The sequence below is a fragment of the Mustelus asterias genome, chromosome 13 (genome assembly GCF_964213995.1).
Source record: "Mustelus asterias chromosome 13, sMusAst1.hap1.1, whole genome shotgun sequence".
NCBI lineage: Eukaryota > Metazoa > Chordata > Chondrichthyes > Carcharhiniformes > Triakidae > Mustelus > Mustelus asterias.
The window spans coordinates 96,059,174-96,080,859 of NC_135813.1; the positions used below are offsets into that span (position 1 = coordinate 96,059,174).

The 21,686-nt window shown below is 44.8% G+C and overlaps 1 protein-coding gene across 1 annotated transcript in view; it reads left to right on the forward strand.

The window, feature by feature from the left end:
- Positions 1-6,462, forward strand: part of morc2 (MORC family CW-type zinc finger 2) — a 99,820-nt gene extending 93,358 nt beyond the window's left edge. Inside the window, exons 25-26 of the mRNA XM_078227350.1 lie at positions 1,187-1,375; positions 6,197-6,462. Coding sequence (XP_078083476.1) covers positions 1,187-1,375; positions 6,197-6,265 — 258 coding nt within the window. The 3' untranslated portion in view covers positions 6,266-6,462. The remainder of the gene's footprint in view (positions 1-1,186; positions 1,376-6,196) is intronic.
- The last annotated feature ends 15,224 nt before the right edge of the window (positions 6,463-21,686 follow it).

Below are 21,686 nucleotides of genomic sequence, written 5' to 3' on the forward strand. Positions count from 1 at the left end.
GATCTGTCATCTTATTCAGGTGATCCATCTTCTTTCCTCAATAGTGGGTCAGTGATGTTGGGCTCTTTTTCAATATGATACCCAAACATAAATGGCAGACTATGCGCCATCCAGACCTGCCCCATCACTGAATACAGTGTAAAAGAAAACCAGTGCATAATTAATGAGGTTGGGGCCAGATGATTTGGCATGTTTTCCCACCATCCTCTGCAGCAGGAAGCATTCCATGTTCCTGCCCCCACCATGGCACTCAGTCTCAAAATGGCTGAATTTGCTTTGTTGTCTTTTTGTTGAGTGGTAAGCCAAGATTTTGTTCCGGTTATTCAGGTGGATGGAAAAGAGCCCGCGGCACTTTCTGACAAAGTAAAGTTCAATGAGCATCATCAAAGAATAGATTAGCTGGTCATCAGTTTATTTGGTGCTAATAAGATCCTCTTGGACAAAGGGTCGTGTGGACTCGAAACGTCAGCTCTTTTCTCTCCTTACAGATGCTGCCGGACCTGCTGAGATTTGCCAGCATTTTCTCTTTTGGTTTCAGATTCCAGCATCCGCAGTAATTTGCTTTTATCTAGATCCTCTTGTAAATTACCTGATGCATTTGCTGACATCATGACTGTACTTCAAGAGTAATTAATTTATGAAGCACTTCATTAGATGCACGTGGATGCTATATATATATATATATATATAATATATATATATATGTGTGTGCTTTTTTTTCTTGAATCACTGATTTTTCCCACTGAAACCCCCCCCCCCCCCTCGTATATTTTGGGAAAGTCTGATGCCTTGAATTGGTAACTCCCTGTCATGGCAAAATTATGATTGAAAATATAGAGAATTGCCAAATATCCTGCCTTGTATCCTAGCATTCTGTAACACATTGCTGGTCTGCTTCAGATCCGACGTAGACAAAGGGAGGATCATAAGCAGCACAAGTTGATGCAGAATGGAATGGCAGGCTATTCACGCGGCAAGTTGCTGATCGAATTTAGTGTGCTTTTGAGTGTGCAGCATTCGCTCAGTCCTGCGTTGAGTGCCTACGTTTCGTGATCTGACCTTTGGAGGGGAAAGTACTTGCACTGAAGGGGAAGGTTTTGGATGGTTAAAATTCCAGATCCATTAAAGTTGCTCTCTTGTGACTGCTATCCTGAAATTGTATCTTTTTCTTCTCGCAAAAAAACAGAAAGATTATTTTGAACAGTATGAGGAGGGTCTGAAGAACCTGTGCACTGCCTACCAGACACGGGCTGAAGAGCGTGTACGAGCAACTGAAAAAAAACTGCAGCAGAATGATGCAGAGCTAACAGATGCACAGGAAAAACTCGGTAAACTGCGGAATAACATTGTGGAGCTGTTGAGGAAAGTTCAAGAGGTAACACTTGTTGAGTAAATGTTCAGGGTTATGGATATAATGTTTATATAGTAAAAGATGCTTATTATCTGAATGGTGAATTGCAGAGGGATCTGGATGTTCTGGTGCATGAATCACAAAGATGAGATTTAACTCACCATTGAAAGTGATTCTTCTTTAGGAAGAAAACCTGACATGAAAGGAAACAGGTTTTTGAGCAAAAGAATCTCATTAATAAATTGATTTTTTTAAAGGAGTAATAAAGACAAGTATGTGGCAGTGAGCATCTGCATATCCAGCTCACTCCCATTCTCAGGGTGCTCACTCACCCGCACCCACTGTGTGAGTAAGAATGTATGTTAGTGGTGAGGTGCATGCGAACCCAGAGACTGGGAATGAGCCACAGACACACATGCACCTCTCTGCCTCCCCCTCTCCACCCCCTCTCTCTCTGCCTCCCCCACTCCACCCCCTCTCTCTCTGCCTCCCCCTCTCCACCCCCTCTCTCTGCCTCCCCCTCTCCACCCCCTCTCTCTCTGCCTCCCCCACGCCACCCCCTCTCTCTCTGCCTCCCCCTCTCCACCCCCTCTCTCTCTGCCTCCCCCTCTCCACCCCCTCTCTCTCTGCCTCCCCCACTCCACGCCCTCTCTCTCTGCCCCCCCCCTCTCTCTGCCTCCCCCTCTCCACCCCCTCTCTCTCTGCCTCCCCCACTCCACCCCCTCTCTCACTGCCTGCCCCCTCTCTCTCTGCCTCCCCCCTCTCTCTCTGCCTCCCCCCTCTCTCTCTGCCTCCCCCCCCTCTCTCTCTGCCTCCCCCCCTCTCTCTCTGCCTCCCCCCCTCTCTCTCTGCCTCCCCCCCTCTCTCTCTGCCTCCCCCCCTCTCTCTCTGCCTCCCCCCCTCTCTCTCTGCCTCCCCCCCTCTCTCTCTGCCTCCCCCCCTCTCTGCCTCCCCCCCTCTCTCTCTGCCTCCCCCCCTCTCTCTCTGCCTCCCCCCCTCTCTCTCTGCCTCCCCCCCTCTCTCTCTGCCTCCCCCCCTCTCTCTCTGCCTCCCCCCCTCTCTCTCTGCCTCCCCCCCTCTCTCTCTGCCTCCCCCCCTCTCTCTCTGCCTCCCCCCCTCTCTCTCTGCCTCCCCCCCTCTCTCTCTGCCTCCCCCCCTCTCTCTCTGCCTCCCCCCCTCTCTCTCTGCCTCCCCCCCTCTCTCTCTGCCTCCCCCACTCTCTCTCTGCCTCCCCCCCTCTCTCTCTGCCTCCCCCCCTCTCTCTCTGCCTCCCCCCCTCTCTCTCTGCCTCCCCCCCTCTCTCTCTGCCTCCCCCCCTCTCTCTCTGCCTCCCCCCCCTCTCTCTCTGCCTCCCCCCCCCCTCTCTCTGCCTCCCCCCCCTCTCTCTCTGCCTCCCCCCCCTCTCTCTGCCTCCCCCCCTTCTCTCTCTGCCTCCCCCCCTTCTCTCTCTGCCTCCCCCCCTCTCTCTCTGCCTCCCCCCCCTCTCTCTCTGCCTCCCCCCCCTCTCTCTCTGCCTCCCCCCCCTCTCTCTCTGCCTCCCCCCCCCTCTCTCTGCCTCCCCCCCTCTCTCTCTGCCTCCCCCCCCTCTCTCTGCCTCCCCCCCCCTCTCTCTCTGCCTCCCCCCCCCTCTCTCTCTGCCTCCCCCCCCCTCTCTCTCTGCCTCCCCCCCTCTCTCTCTGCCTCCCCCCCTTTCTCTCTCTGCCTCCCCCCCTCTCTCTCTGCCTCTCGATAAAGAGACTGTCGTGGACGGCCTACATCAAATTGTTCAGTATTTTACCACCGTGAATAAGGGTAGCACAGTGGTTAGCACTGCTGCTTCACAGCTCCAGGGACCTGGGTTCGATTCCCAGCTTGGGTCACTGTCTGTGTGGAGTTTGCACATTCTCTTCGTGTCTGCGTGGGTTTCCTCCGGGTGCTCCGGTTTCCTCCCACAGTCCAAAGATGTGCGGGTTAGGTTGATTGGCCATGGTAAAATTGCCCCTTAGTGTCCTGGGATGCGTAGATTAGAGGGAGTAGCGGGTAAAATATGTAGGGATATGGGGGTAGGGCCTGGGTGGGATTGTGGTCGGTGCAGACTCGATGGGCCGAATGGCCTCTTTCTGTACTGTAGGGTTTCTATGATCTATGATTCCCCCCCTCTCTCTCTCTGCCTCCCCCCCTCTCTCTCTGCCTCCCCCCCTCTCTCTCTGCCTCCCCCCCCCCTCTCTCTGCCTCCCCCCTCTCTCTCTGCCTCCCCCCTCTCTCTCTGCCTCCCCCCTCTCTCTCTGCCTCACCCCTCTCTCTCTGCCTCCCCCCTCTCTCTCTGCCTCCCCCTTCTCTCTCTGCCTCCCCCCTCTCTCTCTGCCTCCCCCCTCTCTCTCTGCCTCCCCCCTCTCTCTCTGCCTCCCCCTCTCTCTCTGCCTCCCCCCCTCTCTCTCTGCCTCCCCCCTCTCTCTCTGCCTCCCCCCTCTCTGCCTCCCCCCTCTCTCTCTGCCTCCCCCCCTCTCTCTCTGCCTCCCCCCCTCTCTCTCTGCCTCCCCCCCCTCTCTCTCTGCCTCCCCCCCTCTCTCTCTGCCTCCCCCCCTCTCTCTCTGCCTCCCCCCCTCTCTCTCTGCCCTCCCCCCCTCTCTCTCTGCCCTCCCCCCCTCTCTCTCTGCCCTCCCCCCCTCTCTCTCTGCCCTCCCCCCCTCTCTCTCTGCCCTCCCCCCCTCTCTCTCTGCCCTCCCCCCTCCCCTCTCTTCCTGCAGTGGGTAGTGGGTGTCTGGAATTCTCTGCCCCAGTTGGTGCTGATGGCAGAGACCTGAAACTATCTTTAAAAAGTACCTGGATCTGCACCTTAAGTGCTCTAAGCTACAGGGCTATGGGCCGCTGCATGAAGATGGGATTAATAAGGGCACTTGGTATCCTCGGGCTGACATTGACAAATTGGGATGAATGGCCCTCCTCCTGTGCTGTAACTTTTCTATGGTTCTATCTTCAAGGAGGAAAGGGGGGATTAAGATGCAGCAAGGCTTAGGGAGGAAATTCCAGAATCTAGCACTCCAGCCCCAAATGACACTGTCACTAACTGGGAGGGACAAACTTCTCCACGGTTAGAGGCAGGGTTAGTTGTAGGACTAGCGGAGGCTGCTCGTTTAGGGTTAGGAAAGAGGAGGCCAATGTGAGAATTTTAAATTTGAGGCGTGGGAGTGGGGATTGAGAGAAAATGTAGGGTGAGTGGGACTTCAAATGGTTTGAGAAAGAGGCCGCAGAGTTTTGGATGAAGTTTGGGAAGGGCAGCCAGGAGAACTGTGGAATTGTTAAGTCCGCAAGTGACAAACCTGCTTTGAAGTTTCAGTAGCAAATGGACAAGTGGAAGCTGACTTTATATCTTCAGATGATGTCACCAAGGGATAGTATGAAGAAGAGGATGAGGCCATTCCCTTCCATCACACAACTTGAGCACATGTGTTCATCACAGCAATTATAGACAGAAATCAGTTTCATGCCAGCATGAATTTACAGCAGGATCTTCTGCTGGTGCCCACCATCCTCGGGTCGGGAAAACCCACCTGCGTGAAGCCTATTTGCATCCTGTTAATCGGATGCCGATGATGGCCTATCATCCGCCCCCTTACCCCTGCGCCAGATGCTTCAGGATGCTGGCCAGAAAACATGCCAGCGTGCCACCTGTTCGAAAAACATGATATGCTGATGTTGGAACTCAGCTGAACAATGCCTGGAGCTACCGGCAGCTGCCCACATCCCTGGATTACCATAGCAGTGGGTGGTGTTGCATCTGCAGTTGGATCTTCCAGATTAGGTGTCCAGGAGGGAGCCCATCTTACAGTCTAGGAATATTCCTGGAGGCCCAACTTCAGTTCTAATGAATAGTAAGATGTGTAGTCTGTGTACAATGAAGAGAGTTATGTTGGGTTCCGATAAATGATAATTGCTTGATTATTTTGCTGCTACTCTTTTAAACCCCCCCCCCCCCCCCCCCATTGAATACGGGTTAAAACACCATGTTCCCTTCCCTGCCACGGCACTTAGTCTCAAAATGGGAGAATTTTTGCCCATTGTGCCTGCACCCAAGCTCTCAAAAATACAGCTGGAAGCTCAGATACTTATCACATGAAAGACAGTGCAAAGTCTAAAAAATATTTTTCCTCCAATTTCAATAAACAAATTTTCCAGGAAATGTTCAAATCTGATACTCCCTCATTTGGCTTTTAAAAGAAAATTGAATTATGTGAAGAGGAAAAAATTGTAGGATTACTGAGAAAAAAGAGGTAAGTTGAACTAGCTGAGTTGCTCTTGCAGAAGCTGAACGGGCACAACTGGCCGCGAGTCCTTCTGTCCTGTATCCCTTCCATAATTTGAAGTGGTGTTAGGCTGTGGGAATCCCCTCGCCACAACTCAGGTCAAAAGATCTGTTGTGGAACCAAAATTTGTATGTTGCATTCCATGACAGGTTGCAAATGCTCAGTGTTTGTGCACGGTCCTTGAGAACAAGAGTTTTATGAAAAACATGCATTTTAAAAAGGTCTTTTCAAAGTTAGGTTGATTGGCCATGTTAACTTGCCCCTTGGTGTCCCAGGCTGTGTAGGTTAGAGGGATTAAATGTGTGGGGTTATGGGGATAGGGCCTGGGGTAGGATTGTTGTCGGTGCATACTCGATGGGCCGAATGGCTTCCTTCTGCACTGTGGGGATTCTATGAAGAATGTACACTTGTGTAAGATATTTAAATGCTGCAGATTAAGTGAAAATATACTTGTGCTGGAGTCAACTACTGCAGGAGAGGAGAAAGCATTTCATTCTGTGAAGCATTGTGTGGTGAAGCACTGGATATTAGTAATTATTGATCATTATGTTTGCTTTTACAGGATATTGAAATCAACACAGATGATGAGCTTGATGCGTACATTGAGGAACTAATCACAAAAGTGGACTGACGTGGATGTTACCATGTCTGCCACCAAGTGGTAGATAGAAAGTCTATCTGGCGCACTGCTGCAAAGTGGACTAAAAATGTTAGCAGTGTTTTAGAAAAAAGTTACTTCATTTTGAGGTTTTAGCTTTAAAGTTTTACACCTTGTTCAATGGACTTGGAATTTTGTATTATATTTATTAAAAATACAACTGTACCATTTTTGCCAGTCTCAGTCTCGGGTGCATATCTTGCCACTGTTTATTCTCCCATAAACTTTCTAGGTTATGAGCCCCAGCTTACAATTGTCCTTGTTGAAATTTCAGTGCATGCCTTCTTGCACACTTCTTCACTTGTCAGCATCTTCAGCGGAGGAAACATGTGAGGGCATGGTTCCATGGTTACTACCAATCCTCAGGTACCTCAGCACCCTCCTTCATATTGGATTGATGGCGGTGTCAACCTTTGTGCATTATATCCTAGCTTGATCTTACCCTCATAACAAATGCACTTTGCAACCATGGTTGATGTCCCTCTTTTGACGTGCATAATTCCAAAAATTTACTCCCTCGTTTCTGAAATGTCAGTCTTGATTGCACGATGAAGGTCTTGAACCACAGCTTTCTAACTTAGAACTGAGGGTAGTCTTCATTCATGAGAATGAGGAGGTAGTTATGGAACCTGGAGAGAGAGACTGAGATTCTAGAGCAAATTGTCATGGGGAGTGACAAGGTATTGGCGGGCTTAAAAGTGGACACATCTCCAGGTCTGGATGAATTGTGTCCCAGGCTGTTGTGGGAGCTGAGGGAGGAAATTGCAGGGGCTCTGACCCAAATTTATAATTTCTCTCTGGGGGAGGTGCCAGAGGATTGAAGAACAGCTAATGTCCCACTATGGAAAAGAGGTTGTAGAGACAAGCCAGGGAACTATAGACCAGTGAGTCTCACATCTGTGGTTGGGAAACTACTGGAGGAGATTCTGAAGGAGAGAATGTATCTTCATTTGGAGAAGCAAAGTTTGATCAGGGTTATTCAGTGTGGTTTTGTCATAGGGAGGTCATGCCTAACAAATTTGATTGAATTTTTTGAGCCTGTAACCAAGTGTGTGGATGAGGGTAGTGCGGTTGATGTAGTTCACATGGATTTCAGCAAAACCTTCGACACAGTCCCACATGGGAGACTTATTAAGAAGGCAAATGCACATGGGATACAGGGTGATCTGATGAGGTGGATTCACAATTGACTTAGCGGTAGGAGACAGAGGGTGATGACAGATGGCTGCTTTAGTGACTGGAGGCCAGTGACCAGTGGCGTACCACAGGGATCTATCTGTGCTGGGCCCCATATTGTTCATTTATATAAATGACATAAATAACTAATGTGGGGGGGGTAGGATCATTAAGTTTGCCAATGAAACAAAGATTGACCGGGTGGTTAACAGTGAGGTTGAGTGTCTTGGGTTACAGGAAGCTATAGGTGAGATGGTCAAATGGATGGATAAGTGGCAGATGGAATTTAACCCTGAAAAGTGAGAGGTGATGCACTTTGGAAGGAATAATTTGACAGGGAAGTATACTATGAAAGGTCTGACACTGGGAAGTTCTGAAGAACAAAGGGACCTTGGTGTGTTTGTCCATAGATCTCTGAAGGCAGAAAGGCAGGTTAATAGGGTGGTGAAAAAGGCATATATAGCACACTCACCTTTATCAATCGGGTTATAGATTACAAAAGCAGAGAGGTTACGATGGAGTTGTATAGAATTTCAATGAGGCCGCAGTGTGCAGTTCTGGTTGCCACATTATAGGAAGGACGTGAATGCCTTGGAAGGGCTTCAGAGGAGATTCAGCAGGATGCTGCCTGAGATGGAACATTTAAGTTATGAAGAGAGGTTGGATAGGCTTGGGTTGTTTTCTCTGGAGCAGAGAAGACTGAGAGGCGACCTGATTGAGGTGTTCAAGATTATGAGGGGCATGGATAGAGTGGATAGGGAGCAACTGTTCCCCTTAGTTGAAGGGTCAGTGACAGGGGGATACAAGTTAAAAGTGAGGGGTGGGTAGTTTACGGGGGATTTGAGGAAAAACCTTTTTACCCAAAGGGTGGTGACAGTCTGAAATGCACTGCCTGGGAGGGTGGTGGAGGCAGGATGCCTCATATCCTTTAAAAAGTACCTGGATGCTGGATGAGTACTTGGCACGCCATAACATTCAAGGCTATGAGCCAAGTGCTGGCAAGTGGGATTAGGTGGGCAGATCAGGACCTTTCATGTGTTGATGCAGACTCGATGGGCTGAAGGGCCTCTTCTGCACTGTAGTTTTCTGTGATTCTGATTGTCAGCTGAACTACGTAATTCAGTAGAGTGCAAGTTAAAGCTGGAGCAACTCTTTTTGTGGTACCATCCTCTGGTATCACTGTTTCCCGCTTTGACCCAGAAAGTTTGAACATTATTAATCTAAATGTTTTCTTTGCAAAACTGTGTTTAAGATGATTAAAATCCTGTCATGCTGCACTTGTTATATGATGTGGGTTCATGGCTGCAAATGGCTGTGCAGTTGAGATTGGTTATAAAATAATCATGACAAGCCACTTGGTGAGAGAAAAAGTGGGAGAAACACTCTCAGTTTTAGCTGCCCAGACAGAAACCAGGAATCGTTTTGCTCAATGCATCATTACCAGGTTGTGGAGACGGAGCACAGCTGAGAAGACAAAACATGTCTCTGAGGTGGACTCACTTTTGTTTGCAAATATTCAGGACTGGAAAGCTTTGAATAGTATGAAATCAAAATACGGATGCTCAAAATCTGAAATTTGTAAAGAAAATACTGTTAAAACTGTGAGGCGAGCAGCGTATGTGGAGAGAGAAACCGCTTCAGGCCTGTGACCGTCCATGACAGAAAAGTTAAAAATTGAATAAGTATTGACTAAGTGAAGGGTGGAAAAAAGAATAAAAATTAAAATCTGTGATTGGGATAGAGAGCAGGACAGATTAAACGATAAAAGGTTTCGCGGTGAAAAGTCAACGAGCGGTAATAGGACAAGTAAAGAAACAAAAGAAGTATCGAGATGAGGTGTGAATGATCGAATAACAGCTGTCTGAATGGGAAACAAAGGAATAAAGAAGAACTGAGAAAGAAACAAAATTCAGTGTTGACTCTAGAAGGCTGTAAAGTGCCCAGTCAAAGGATGAGGCCCAGTTCCTCGAGCTTCATTAGAATACTGCAGCAGGTCAGAGTGTGAGCATGATAGAAAATGGAAATGACAGACAGCAGGAAGCTGAGTGTCGTAATTGCAGACTGAACAGAAGTGAACTTCTGCCAGTTCTGATGAAATGTCCAAGACCTGAAACCCGAACATTGTTTCTTCAGACTTATTGAATATTTCCAGTACTTTCTGGTCTTTAAGCTTTGATCTTTGAGCTTACACAAGAAGATGAAGTCAATTCTGCAATTAACCACTGCTGATTTTTATATATATATATGTGTGCGCAATATTATCTTTGAATCAATCACACGTTCTAGAAATTCAATTTATTGATTGCAAACATGATACCAAAATATGTTTAGAAAACAATGTTCATATTGCATATATTAAAACTGTTCTAACTGAACATCATCTTGCCCTTTCTCAGATTTTCAAGGTGTAGGGTTAACCTGGTCAATTGGAAAATTCTGGAATCATGATTGAATCTAGGCAGAAAAAAGTAATCTTTTTGGAGAGTGTCTCAGTGAGTTTTGTCAATTTTAGTATCCACGACCAATCCCATTTAAGTCACAAAAATGGTTCTCAAGAACTGGAAATGACTCGCTGGATGCTGGTTCGGATAAGGCATTTCTCACATTGAATAGGGCAACTTCATTCTGTATCTAACTCTCCCAGTGACTGTGTTGGGTATGCCTGGTGCTCAAACAAGATAAAATGTAAGAATATATTCAATGCCCTAACACAGTTTGCATTTTGGAATTTTTCAATCTTAACATTTTTGGTGTTTTCTCCCAGCAAGATAATTTCTAGGATCTCCACGGTTATGCCCTGGTTTGGCTGAAAGATATAGCTTCCATTGCAGGAGAAATATAAATGATTGAAATACACTTGTCAGTACTTCAAAAATATGTCAGTCTTTGTTTTGATACAAATATACTGGCCTTTGCACTGGTGAACAATAACCCTGATTGAACTGGTTTAATGTTGCCTGGAGAAAAACTGATTTGACAATTTCTTGGAGCTTCATACCTGGCTAGATCATAATAAAGAGACCTTTGAAACACTATTGCTCTTTCAATTAATGGATCAAGCTTTGATCATTTTCAATCCCCCATCATAACCCAATACCTGGACACACACAGCTAACATGTTGGGTGAGGGCTAATAGAACAATAAAAAATTTCTACTCAAATATGTTTAAGTCGCCCTATTTTTTAAACTCATGCAATTCCGGGAGGAGGGGTCACAATGTAAGCGTGGGAGCTGCAGCATTTTCGCACTCATTTTTAAATCTTTTTTATTCTAAGGCACAGTCCATAATTATCTGATCCTGATGTATATAATCTGGGTTATGATCCTGGAAGATCTTGGCTAAATTTGACAAATGGGAGCCAAGTTAATTCAAGAAAGTCCTTGTTTGATCAAGGCAGTTCAAGACGGCCGGGGTGGGGTCCAGTTTGTAATGGGGTCTGGTTTGTGATGGGGTCCAGTTCGAAGTGGTGGTTTTGCTGGTGAGCAGACCAATGCTTTAGTGATGCTGTTGGTGTCAAGATCATGGCTGCCATTATGAGTGAAGGTGTGGATGACAGTCTTGGCTCCCTGGCACAGATGTTTGGTGCTCATATTGATGAACTGTGAGATATCCTAAAGAGAATGAATGAAGCAGAGAAGAGAATCCTATCAATGCAGAGAACAATTTCCTCGGTGAAGGCTCACCTTCAGTTCTTGAAAATCCTTCTGCATGGTATGCCATACGTCTTAGCTGACTCGAGGAGATGGGGCCGGAGAAGGAGTTTCCTCACCTGGTCTCACGAGAGGTCCTGGAGATGCATTCCTAGCCGAATTCGAGAATTGGCTGCCATGCATTCATAATCTCAATTTGAGGACTGGGCATCTTGAGTTCAATGAAGCACATTGTATCCAGTCTTCAAGACTTGGAGTCGGTTTAAGACTCCGACCACTGATCTTGCATTGTGAGTCGAGAAGGGTTGGAGGCAGCAGGATACATCGGATCTTCGCCACCCACTGGAGTCTGGGTTTTTCTTTGCTGGGCCTGAGGACTACAATGTGATGGAGGTACAGAGGCTTCGGTGAAGTTCTGCATGGATCCTGGATGCTTTTTGATGATCCTGTCATGATTTTGATCTTGACGAGCTCCATGAATGGTTCTATTATCCTGCAGTTCATCATTAATCCTGAACTTTGTTCCCTTGAGATTGCAATCCCGATTTGTGATTGTCTTTTATCCTGACATGGGAGTATGATATAAGCACAGAGGTATTAGTTGCCTGTTATATCTATTTTGCTGTTTGATGGTATTCGTCCACCATTGTGCTCAGACAGTGGAACAAGGGAGGCTGTAGTGTAATTGTGGGTTTCCTGCTTTCCATTGGGAAGTATACTGAGTTGGTTATGTGACATGAGGGTTGTGCGGTGTTTACCTGGTTTTTATTTTATGGGTTGTAATCCTTGCATTTACACAGAGTACAACTTCTAGTACCCTTCATTTTATATTTTAGATGAGTAGCATCACAACTGGCAGGTGGGTGATTTGGTATAGAGATGGTTGGTATGGCCTTAAGTCCTCATGGGTAAGGAAAATCCCTCATTAAAACTATTGGGGTCATGTTTTTCTTATCTTGGGATTAGGGAATCCTTGTTTGCTTCCTGAGGAAGTACAGACAGATCACGTATCCTGGAAAAGATTAGGTTTTTTTGTCATTGGCATCTCTGGCGTTGAAGAAGGGGAAATGGGTTCTGGTGCAAGCCAGGTGTGGCTGAATTATCCTTGGATATCTAGCCTTGTTAGGTTAATCTGTTTTGGTTTGGCCACGCAGGTAGTGGCAGTAGTTATTTGACTACTTGCCTCATGAAATGGATTGAGGGCATATTATTCAGTTGTTAGGGTTTCTAGGGGAAATGGATTGAATCTTGTTGATAGCCTAAATAGTGCTTTTGAGGTACCTAGAGAATGGGATAGTTTGCTTTGTTTAATATACAAGAGTGGTGTGAGTGTCTTGGTTTGTTGGCCCTTATTTTAGGGTGTCATTGAACAGTTTAGGGCAGTAGCGGCTGTCCACCCGGGTCAGCTGGAGGGTATTATGGATGGGGGAGTAGGTTGTCGTCCTTCAAGACATCCCCTTTTGGGGGCTTCTGAACTGCTCTCCTTCCTGAAACTTGTTTCCTTTGGGAATGTCGTGTTCTGTGGTTAAAGGGCCTGAGTGAGAGTTTGGGGTTTTCAGTTCAGTGTTGTTGGAGTCTTTCTTTGGTTGGAGGTCATGTTGTTTGGAGGAGTAGGTCACCTCCTCCAAGTGATCTTAGATGGAGACTTCCAATCTGTCTTCTAGGTTTAGATTCTCCGGTGGGGGTGCTGACCCGTGTGAGGTTGTGCTATTCTGTTCCAGCTTTCTTTCCTGCAAAGGTGTATGTGGAAAAACTACATCTGGCATCTATTGAATGATTCTGCTGGTCTCCTCTCACTCAGTGTACCCGAACAAGTGCCGGAGTGTGACGACTAGAGGATTTTCACAGTAACTTCATTGCAGTGTTAATGTAAGCCTACTTGTGACACTAATAAATAAAAAAGTAAACACATTCCTGTGCTATGTGACTGGACAACGATTTCCAGTCACTAAGTTTAAAGATCTGTTGAGATTTTCCAGCATTTTTCTGTTTTTGTTTCAGATTCCAGCATCCGCAGTATTTTGCGTTCACCCCTCTATTCAACCTCTTAACACAAGTTTCTCTAAGGGCAGCACTGCCTTGAAATTCTTCACTCATTATGTATTTCCAAGAGGTTTTGGAAGTCTCTGGCTGTGGCAGTCATTATTTCAATGTCCACTACATTACATTTTGATGCATCTTCTTGACAAGTTTCAGTGGCTGTCTGGATTATTGGAAATGTCTCTCCTCACAGTCCCGTGAAGGTGATTTGTTTGTTTCTCAACCTCACTTTGGAGTGAGTGCTCTTGCCTTTTTAACCCTTTTGCTCTGTCTCAGTTCACATTGCAATATTCCCAGTCAGTTGGGTCATATATCCCTGTGACACTATGAAAACAATGATGATTTTTGGACTGAACTTTAACCCAGCTAGGTTGCAAAGGGCAGGGTGGATGAGAAGTTAAATTGGTAATGATAAATGTAGGTTTAAGTGCCTGTAGATTTTGAGAAGGAAAAAAGATTGACAAAAGCAGAGTTCCGTAGGTTTGAGAGTGAAAGAAGGAGTTGGCCAATTCAACACAGGAATAATGCAGCGAAGAGGAAATACAAGAAGCCATAATGCAGCTTGGAAAGAGTATTGACAACAGTGACATTGTTGAAATAGAAAAATTAATGTATAGGCTGGAGGTGAGAAGGGAATCACTATCAGGAATGCAAGTTGTCATTATATTTTAAAAACATTTTCTGGCGACGTGTCAATTATCCAGAATCTTGATCGGGGCAACACAAAGCAGCCAATGATTGCTTATTGATGATGTTGTTGGAATGAAATTTGAGGGTTAATTCTGCACAAAGCGTCTGCCAGCTCACAATCCTACCTCAGGGTAGCGAGCGTTGTGAAACACAGTGAATATCAGTACCTTCGTTACAATAAGATTCAGAATCATAGAGCGATACAGTGGAATAAAAATCCCTCAAATATTTTTTGTATTGCCTCGACCTTGGAAAGTGTTTTTCATGCTGGAAGAGAAGTGTCATGACTTACATCACTTTGGGCAAATATATATGAGTCCAGGATGGGCATCATGTCTACTTGTTCCTAACCTCTGTCACAGCTATGGATGTACACTCCAGCAAAAGATTGTGATCAGAACAGTGGATATTTCTCCTCTCCACTGGACACTGGCTAAACCAACAATGAAAAGTAGCTTCCTCCAGCCCTGCATGACATGGTACCATTATCGTGGACCATGTTTAGCAATTGGGGATTGAGAGAATATATTTGTTCTTTAGTATTTTTCCCCTGAAATGATCCATAACACAAACCTCATCACATGAAATGAGTGTTTTTAATTTAGGTGTCCAGATCACCAACGTGTTCTGGTCCCCCATCCCGACACTATAGTTAAGAAAGCCCACCAACGCCTCTATTTTCTCAGAAAACTAAGGAAATTCGGCCTGTCAGCTACAGCTCTCACCAACTTTTACAGATGCACCATAGAAAGCATTCTTTCTGGTTGTATCACAGCTTGGTATGGACCCTGCTCTGTCCAAGACCGCAAGGAACTACAGACGGTCGTGAACGAAGTCCAGTCATCACACAAACCAGCCTCCCATCTATTGACTCCATCTACATGTCCCACTGGCTCGGAAAAGCAGCCAGCATAATCAAGGACCCCACGCACCCTGGACATACTCTTTTCCACCTTCCATCGGGAAAAAGATACAAAAGTCGGAGGATAGGTACCAACTGACTCAATAACAGCTGCTTCCTTGCTGCTTTCAGACTTTTGAATGGACCTACCTCGCATTAAGTTGATTTTGCTCTACACCCTAGCTATGACTGCAACACTACATTCTGCACTCTCTCCTTTCCTTCTCTATGTACAGTATGCTTTTTCTGTATAGTGCGCAAGAGACAATACTTTTCACTATATATTGATACATGTGACAATAATAAATCAAATCAAATCATTGCTGAAAAACTGGTCTTGGAGTGAGAAGATTGATTCCGTTCACCTATAATGTTGTTGAATACTCTCTGATGAAACATTTGCTTATTGCAGATGCAGAAGCCATGGCTATTTGTTTTCTCAAAGGCAACTGAAGCTCCACAACTGCTGTTTTGATGGAGATTGTGACTTTCTGCAGCTATATTCAGTGCACTGAGTAACTTTTACAGAAGAAAAGTTATGCAAAATATTACAATGTTAAGGTTCCACATGGAGTTTACAATTGTTTCAGCCTGGTACCTATTTGGCCTGGGTCCACAAAACTGCTCTCAAATTATCATTGAATTTACAAGGGTGGCTGATCATTTACACTGGCCAGAAGAGGGTGCTCTGAGGTTGCCATTCAGTTGGGGAAGCTTTTTACTCTGCTTCTGCGATTCATCCTTTTAATTCAAAAAATCAAATCTTTAGTTTAAAAATAATTTTAATTATCCAATATGCAAATTAAAATATTTTCATTAAAAATCAGAATTACACAGCACTGAAAGAATCCTTTGATTTCTTCTCACCTGCACCCTACGACATTGTAGGAACATAGGAATTAGAAGCAGAAGTGGGCAAATTCAGCCCTTTGAGCCTGTTCCGTCATTCACTCAGATCATGGCTGATCTCTCCCTGGTCTCAAATTCACCTTCCCACCTGTTCCCCATATCCCTTTAACCCATTTTTTATTGGAAGTGTATCTATCTCCTTCTTGAAATTGTTTAATGATTTAGATTCCATGCCATGGGGCAGTTCCACAAATTCACCACCCCCTGCGAGAAGGAGTTCCTCCTCATCTCAGTTTTAAATCTACCACCTCTCAACCTATACCTGTGACCTCTTGCTCTAGATTGCCCCATAAGAGGAAACACTTGGTCAACGTTAATTCTATCAATCCTTTTTAGAATTTTATATACCTCGATCACACCTCCTCTCATCCTTCTGAACTCTAGCGAGTATAAGCCCCAACTGTTTAATCTCGCCTCATGAGAAAGCGATGGTCTTGTGGTATTATTGCTGGACTAATCAATGCAGAAACTCCGCTAATGTTCTGGGAACCCAAGTTCAAATCACACCAAGGCAGATGGTGGAATTTGAATTCAATAAAAATATTTGGAATTAAGAATGTACTGATGACCACGAAACCATTGTCGATTGTCGGAAAAACCTGGTTCACTAATATCCTTTAGGTAAGGAAATCTGCCATCCTTACCTGGTCTGGCCTACATGTCACTCCAGAGCCACAGCGATGTGACTCTCAACTGTCCTCCAATGTTCAACAAGGGATGGACAATAAATGCCCATGTCCCACAAAAAAATGCGTCAATCCTTTGATTTAATGTCATTCCCCTGCCTCATCCTTTTTATGATGTGGAGATTCCGGCGTTGGACTGGGGTAAACACAGTAAGAAGTTTAACAACACCAGGTTAAAGTCCAACAGGTTTATTTGGTAGCAAAAGCCACACAAGCTTTCGAGGCTCTAAGCCCCTTCTTCAGGTGAGTGGGAATTCTGTTCACAAACAGAATTTATAAAGACACAGACTCAATTTACATGAATAATGGTTGGAATGCGAATACTTTCGCATTCCAACCATTATTCATGTAAATTGAGTCTGTGTCTTTATAAATTCTGTTTGTGAACAGAATTCCCACTCACCTGAAGAAGGGGCTTAGAGCCTCGAAAGCTTGTGTGGCTTTTGCTACCAAATAAACCTGTTGGACTTTAACCTGGTGTTGTTAAACTTCTTACTCATCCTTTTTACCCAGTGCAGTGCGTGGCACAGTGGCACACTGATTAACATTGCTGCCTCGCAACGCCAGAGCCCGGGTTCGATTCCCGGCTTGGGTCACTATCTGTGCGGAGTCTGCACGTTCTCCCCGTGTCTGCATGGGTTTCCTCCGGGTGCTCCGGTTTCCTCCCACAGTCCGAAAGATGTGCTGGTTAGGTGCACTGGCCATGCTAAATTCTCCCTCAGTGTATCTGAACAGGTGCCGGAGTGTGGCAACTAGGGGATTTTCACAGCAACTTAATTGCAGTGTTAATGTAAGCCTACTTGTGACACTAATAAATAAACTTTAAATTTTTAGTGTTCCTTTTCGTAAAATAGTGTAAATTCTCTTCTGAATACCTCAATTGAAGTGGCCTCCACCACACATTCAAGCAATGTAATTCAGGCCTTAACCGCTCACTACGTGAAAAATAACTTCTCATTTCATTTCTATTTCCTTTGACAATTGGTTTAAATTTGTGCGCTCTCATTTTCGATCCTTTCATGAGTGGCAATAGTTTCTCCCCCGCTGTTCAGATCCCTCATGATTTTGAAAACTTCTATCAAGTCTCATTTCTGCATCACATACTTCAGTCGAAGTGTTGCAGCCAATCCCCAATAAGAATATTAGTTGCCAATATCACCTTATTCCTTTTTCTTTCATAACTTTGACAAAGCAAAGAGAACTTTGAAAAATGAAGTTGTAATATTCCTGGTTGTCTGCAAAATACCCCAATCCCAGTGCCCTCCAGTCACCAAAGGTCTCGTGCATTACTGATGGAGTCTCCCTGCTCCAGTTCAGGCCCATGAAGGCATAAAGAGCGGGGGTGGAAGAGAAGAAAGCCAGGGCAACCCAGTCACCCTACCATCACTCATCCTGCCAACCAACCCCCTCATCATGATGCATTCCTCCTACAATTAGAGGACTGTGGTGAACCACTGCTATCTGTTACCTGTATATGTGGCACATCCCTGTCGGTTCCACCCAAGTCTCCTCCCCCTGGTCTGGGTATAAAGGCGGTGGCTCCTCCCCCCTTGCTCTCAGTTCAGACCAGATCACCGACAGGGATGGCTCCAAGTTCTTGCCAATAAAAGCCTATTTGCCTTGCTCACGACTAGTCTCGGCTCGATTGATAGAGCATCAAGGACCTTGATCTGACTCGGGTGTAGACCAATAGGAAGGAACTCCAACATGTCCACCACCGCCCTCCCCTCAGCATTGTAACTAAAAGTGAGAAGGGTCAGACTGGAAGGAGCCAGAAAGACCTCCATATTGATACTGTGGGTTTAGTAACAATAATAGAGGAGCCGGGGGAAGGGTGGGAGTGGGATTTCCATTTTTTTTATCTTCTTGAGTTATGTCAACATAAGTTGTGACGGTACTTCATGCTTAACTTTTTGTACAACCTAAGCATTTTCCATTGGTGAAAGTTAGCATTTTGTAACTTTTTCGGAAAGAAATAGACCAATTTTCAAGATTTGTTGAAACTTGTAAGAAGATAACATTTCAAAAATACTATGAAACCAGCTTTATTTGGGAAGGGTCCTTGTGTGGGCCTAGACTTGATTGCAAGATGCTTTTTAAAATTGTCAAAACTGGGTTGGTTCTAGGTTCACCAGTGAGTTTGTTCAATTTTTACAGCAGGGCAAGGTCAGATAATCATGATGTGGAGATGCTGGTGTTGGACTGGGGTAAACAGAGTAAGGAGTCTAACAACACCAGGTTAAAGTCCAACAGGTTTATTTGGTAGCAAACACCACTAGCTTTCGGAGCGCTGCTCCTTCTCCCACTCACCTGACGAAGGAGCAGCGCTCCGAAAGCTAGTGGCGCTTGCTACCAAATAAACCTGTTGGACTTTAACCTGGTGTTGTTAGACTCCTTACAAGGTCCGATAGCCCAGGGATGTTTGCTGCTTTGGTCTGTGCAGGCTTGCTCTACAAAGCTTGACTCCACAGCTGAGGGGAATATTTTCTTCCTTTCACTGGAAATTAATACTGGCAATGATGACCATCTGACGAAGGAGCAGCGCTCCGAAAGCTAATGGCATTTGCTACCAAATAAACCTATTGGACTTTAACCTGGTGTTGTTAAAACTCAATCCTGAACGATTTCATAGTACATTTTCATATAGTTAGGAAGGCTGTTGGGAGGACTGCTAAATTTCTGTGTCACAGCTTCCTTTTATCAACCTGGATACATAAAGAGAAAGATTTATATTTATCTACCAATTGTACAATCCCTGGAAGCCCCAATGAGATTTGCAGCCAATGACGTGTAATGTAACTATTGCAATGTAGGAACAATGTCGATCATTGGGTTGAATTCAAATTAAGCAGCACATCCATTGGTTAAGACTCATTTGCAATGAGGATTTGATTCTCTGGCAAAGCACCTGGTCACGTTCCTTCTCCCTTTAACAGCCCCCCTTCTCTTAGTCTATGCGTGTTTCCCTATTAATCTTTCCTATCTCCTCCTCCAAGTTCTTTCCTCTCTCTAAATGCTAGCATCCCTTATGAGGTGTTTGTTTTATTTAATTAATAAGTATAGTTGGATTTATTGTCTATCTTGATAACGTGCTGTGTTGTAGCCTTGAGTACCTAAGGGTTCTCGATTTAAAAGCACAGTATGAATTCAGACATTTGTTCCCTTCCCCCTTTTGGACATGCTCACACTAAGCTTTCACTCGGACAGATCTGACCCCACTGGCTTCTATAGAAAATGTTTATTCTTTCAGAGATAGCTTCTGATAGGAGCGTGTTCAAACTCTTTGATAAAAGTCTAGTTGAACAAGTCGACATTGTGTGCATCTCCCTTCTGAAGCCAGAATAAATGAACGAAACAAGTCCTAAAAACGTGTCTCCAAGGATACGGGGGTCTCAGGAAATCTCCGACAGCTGGCTCAATTCGGAATAAAAGTGTTTATCTGTGAACGGTGAAGTTGGCTGTTTGTTTTTCAAATCCCACTCCATTCTGTTTGGATTCCAGTCTTCCTGAGGATGAGGAGGAAGGTGGCCTGGAGCCGAGTCCTACAGAAAACCAACACACACACACAGGGCCCCTTTTTATTGCGAGAAATCAACAGGGACAAATCAGAGTGACCCTGGAGAAAAGGAAATCATTTGGCAACACGGGTGCGATGCCACTGCTTTTTTTTGAAGAAGTCAGCAAATTTCTAAACAAACTTTGCTAAACTTTTGTCTGTCATTATTCTCACTTCAATAAGCCCGAGATAAAATGTGGAAGGGCTGCTGAAGGCGTGTGACTATGAATGGAGCTAAATACAGACTCTGTTTGTGTTAAATTGAGTGTTTAGAGGCCAACTTCTCCACCATCTGTCTCTAGAAAGGAAATAGTCACGATTTAGAATTCCTCTTCCCCATTTTATTAAAAGGGCTACTGATTATACAGGACATTGCTGGAACAGCCTCACACACTTCTCTGAGCAGTTTTAAATAATTTATAAAAGCACCTTTGAGTCCAAGGGCAGACACTACCAGTCAAAGATGCTAATTACATAGACATTCTGTTTTTCTTATTTTCAGCTCCCTGGACCAGTAGATTCTGTTGGAATTAATTGCATACATGATTACAACTCCTTCCCTGCCTACACCAATGACACACGTTCACATACTTTATATTATGAAAATAATTTTGTTCCCATGTCACTAAAATATTATTCAAAACTTCCTTATTTAAATATTTCCTCAGTTTGTCAAGTGATTTTTCAAACTTCCTTTGAAAATTTATGTTATCCTTTAAATCCACCCAACACCTTCCACCCGCAGAGCTCCATCTGTCTGGGAGACAACTAAGAACAATGCTAGGTGGATAATCCAATTCCAGTCCAATGCTAACTCTTTGAAAATGTCAACTAGAATGAAATAAGAATAATCAAAATAAAACAAATGATCACGAGTGCCCCATTTTAAAAGGATGCAAGTAACAGATTCCAAATTGCAAGCAGAAAGAAAGGAAAATCACTGAATTGAAGCAAAATGTGGAGCCTTGCTTTGCTGATGCAGGTCTGTCTGTCCCGGGCACCATTACCTCTGGAGTCTTCCTCCTATTTCTTCTCTACATCTCACTTGGTGACATTTTCTGAAAACACAGCACCAGATTCCACACAAAATATTTAGTCTCTACTTCACACCACCTCCCATGAAACCCCTTCTGCGTCTGATTTGTCACATTAGTTATAAATTTCTCCCATTAAATATTTAGAAGACTGAAGCCATTGTCAATGGTCCCTCTGTTCCCTAGCCACTGATTCCACTGCCATCCCTGGCCACTGTCTGAGATTGGAACCAGACTGTCCACAACTCTGGCATCCTATTTGATCCAGTAGACATGCCATACCCTTTCCATAAACAAACTTCCACCCTCATGTTAGCGCCGATCTCCATCTACACTGATTCCAACATGGCTTCTGTCCCTTTTCCTTGATGCAGATGGCTCACTGGATATATTGATAGAGGTGGGCACAAGATACTTATTAAGTGCAATCACTTGGTTGACAGCAGCAAATCATTCACATTGTTGCTCAGAATTTTACACAAAAATATTGGGGATTTTTAATTTTCCATTTACTGTTGAGGCATCTTCTTCCTAAAGGAACACAGTATTTTTCAAGCAGATTTACAACAGACTCAGTCTTTAGTTTACTATCCCTCTTGTTTCCAGTGTTTTATGTTACAAGTCCATCTCAATCTGTTGATAAAAGGATGATTGATTGACAACGCTGTTTCTTGGAGTATCGCTGACTGCGGCCTTCGATTCGCCCGCCCATCAATTCGATGATTTGGGTACTATTTTTAAAGGCCGCCC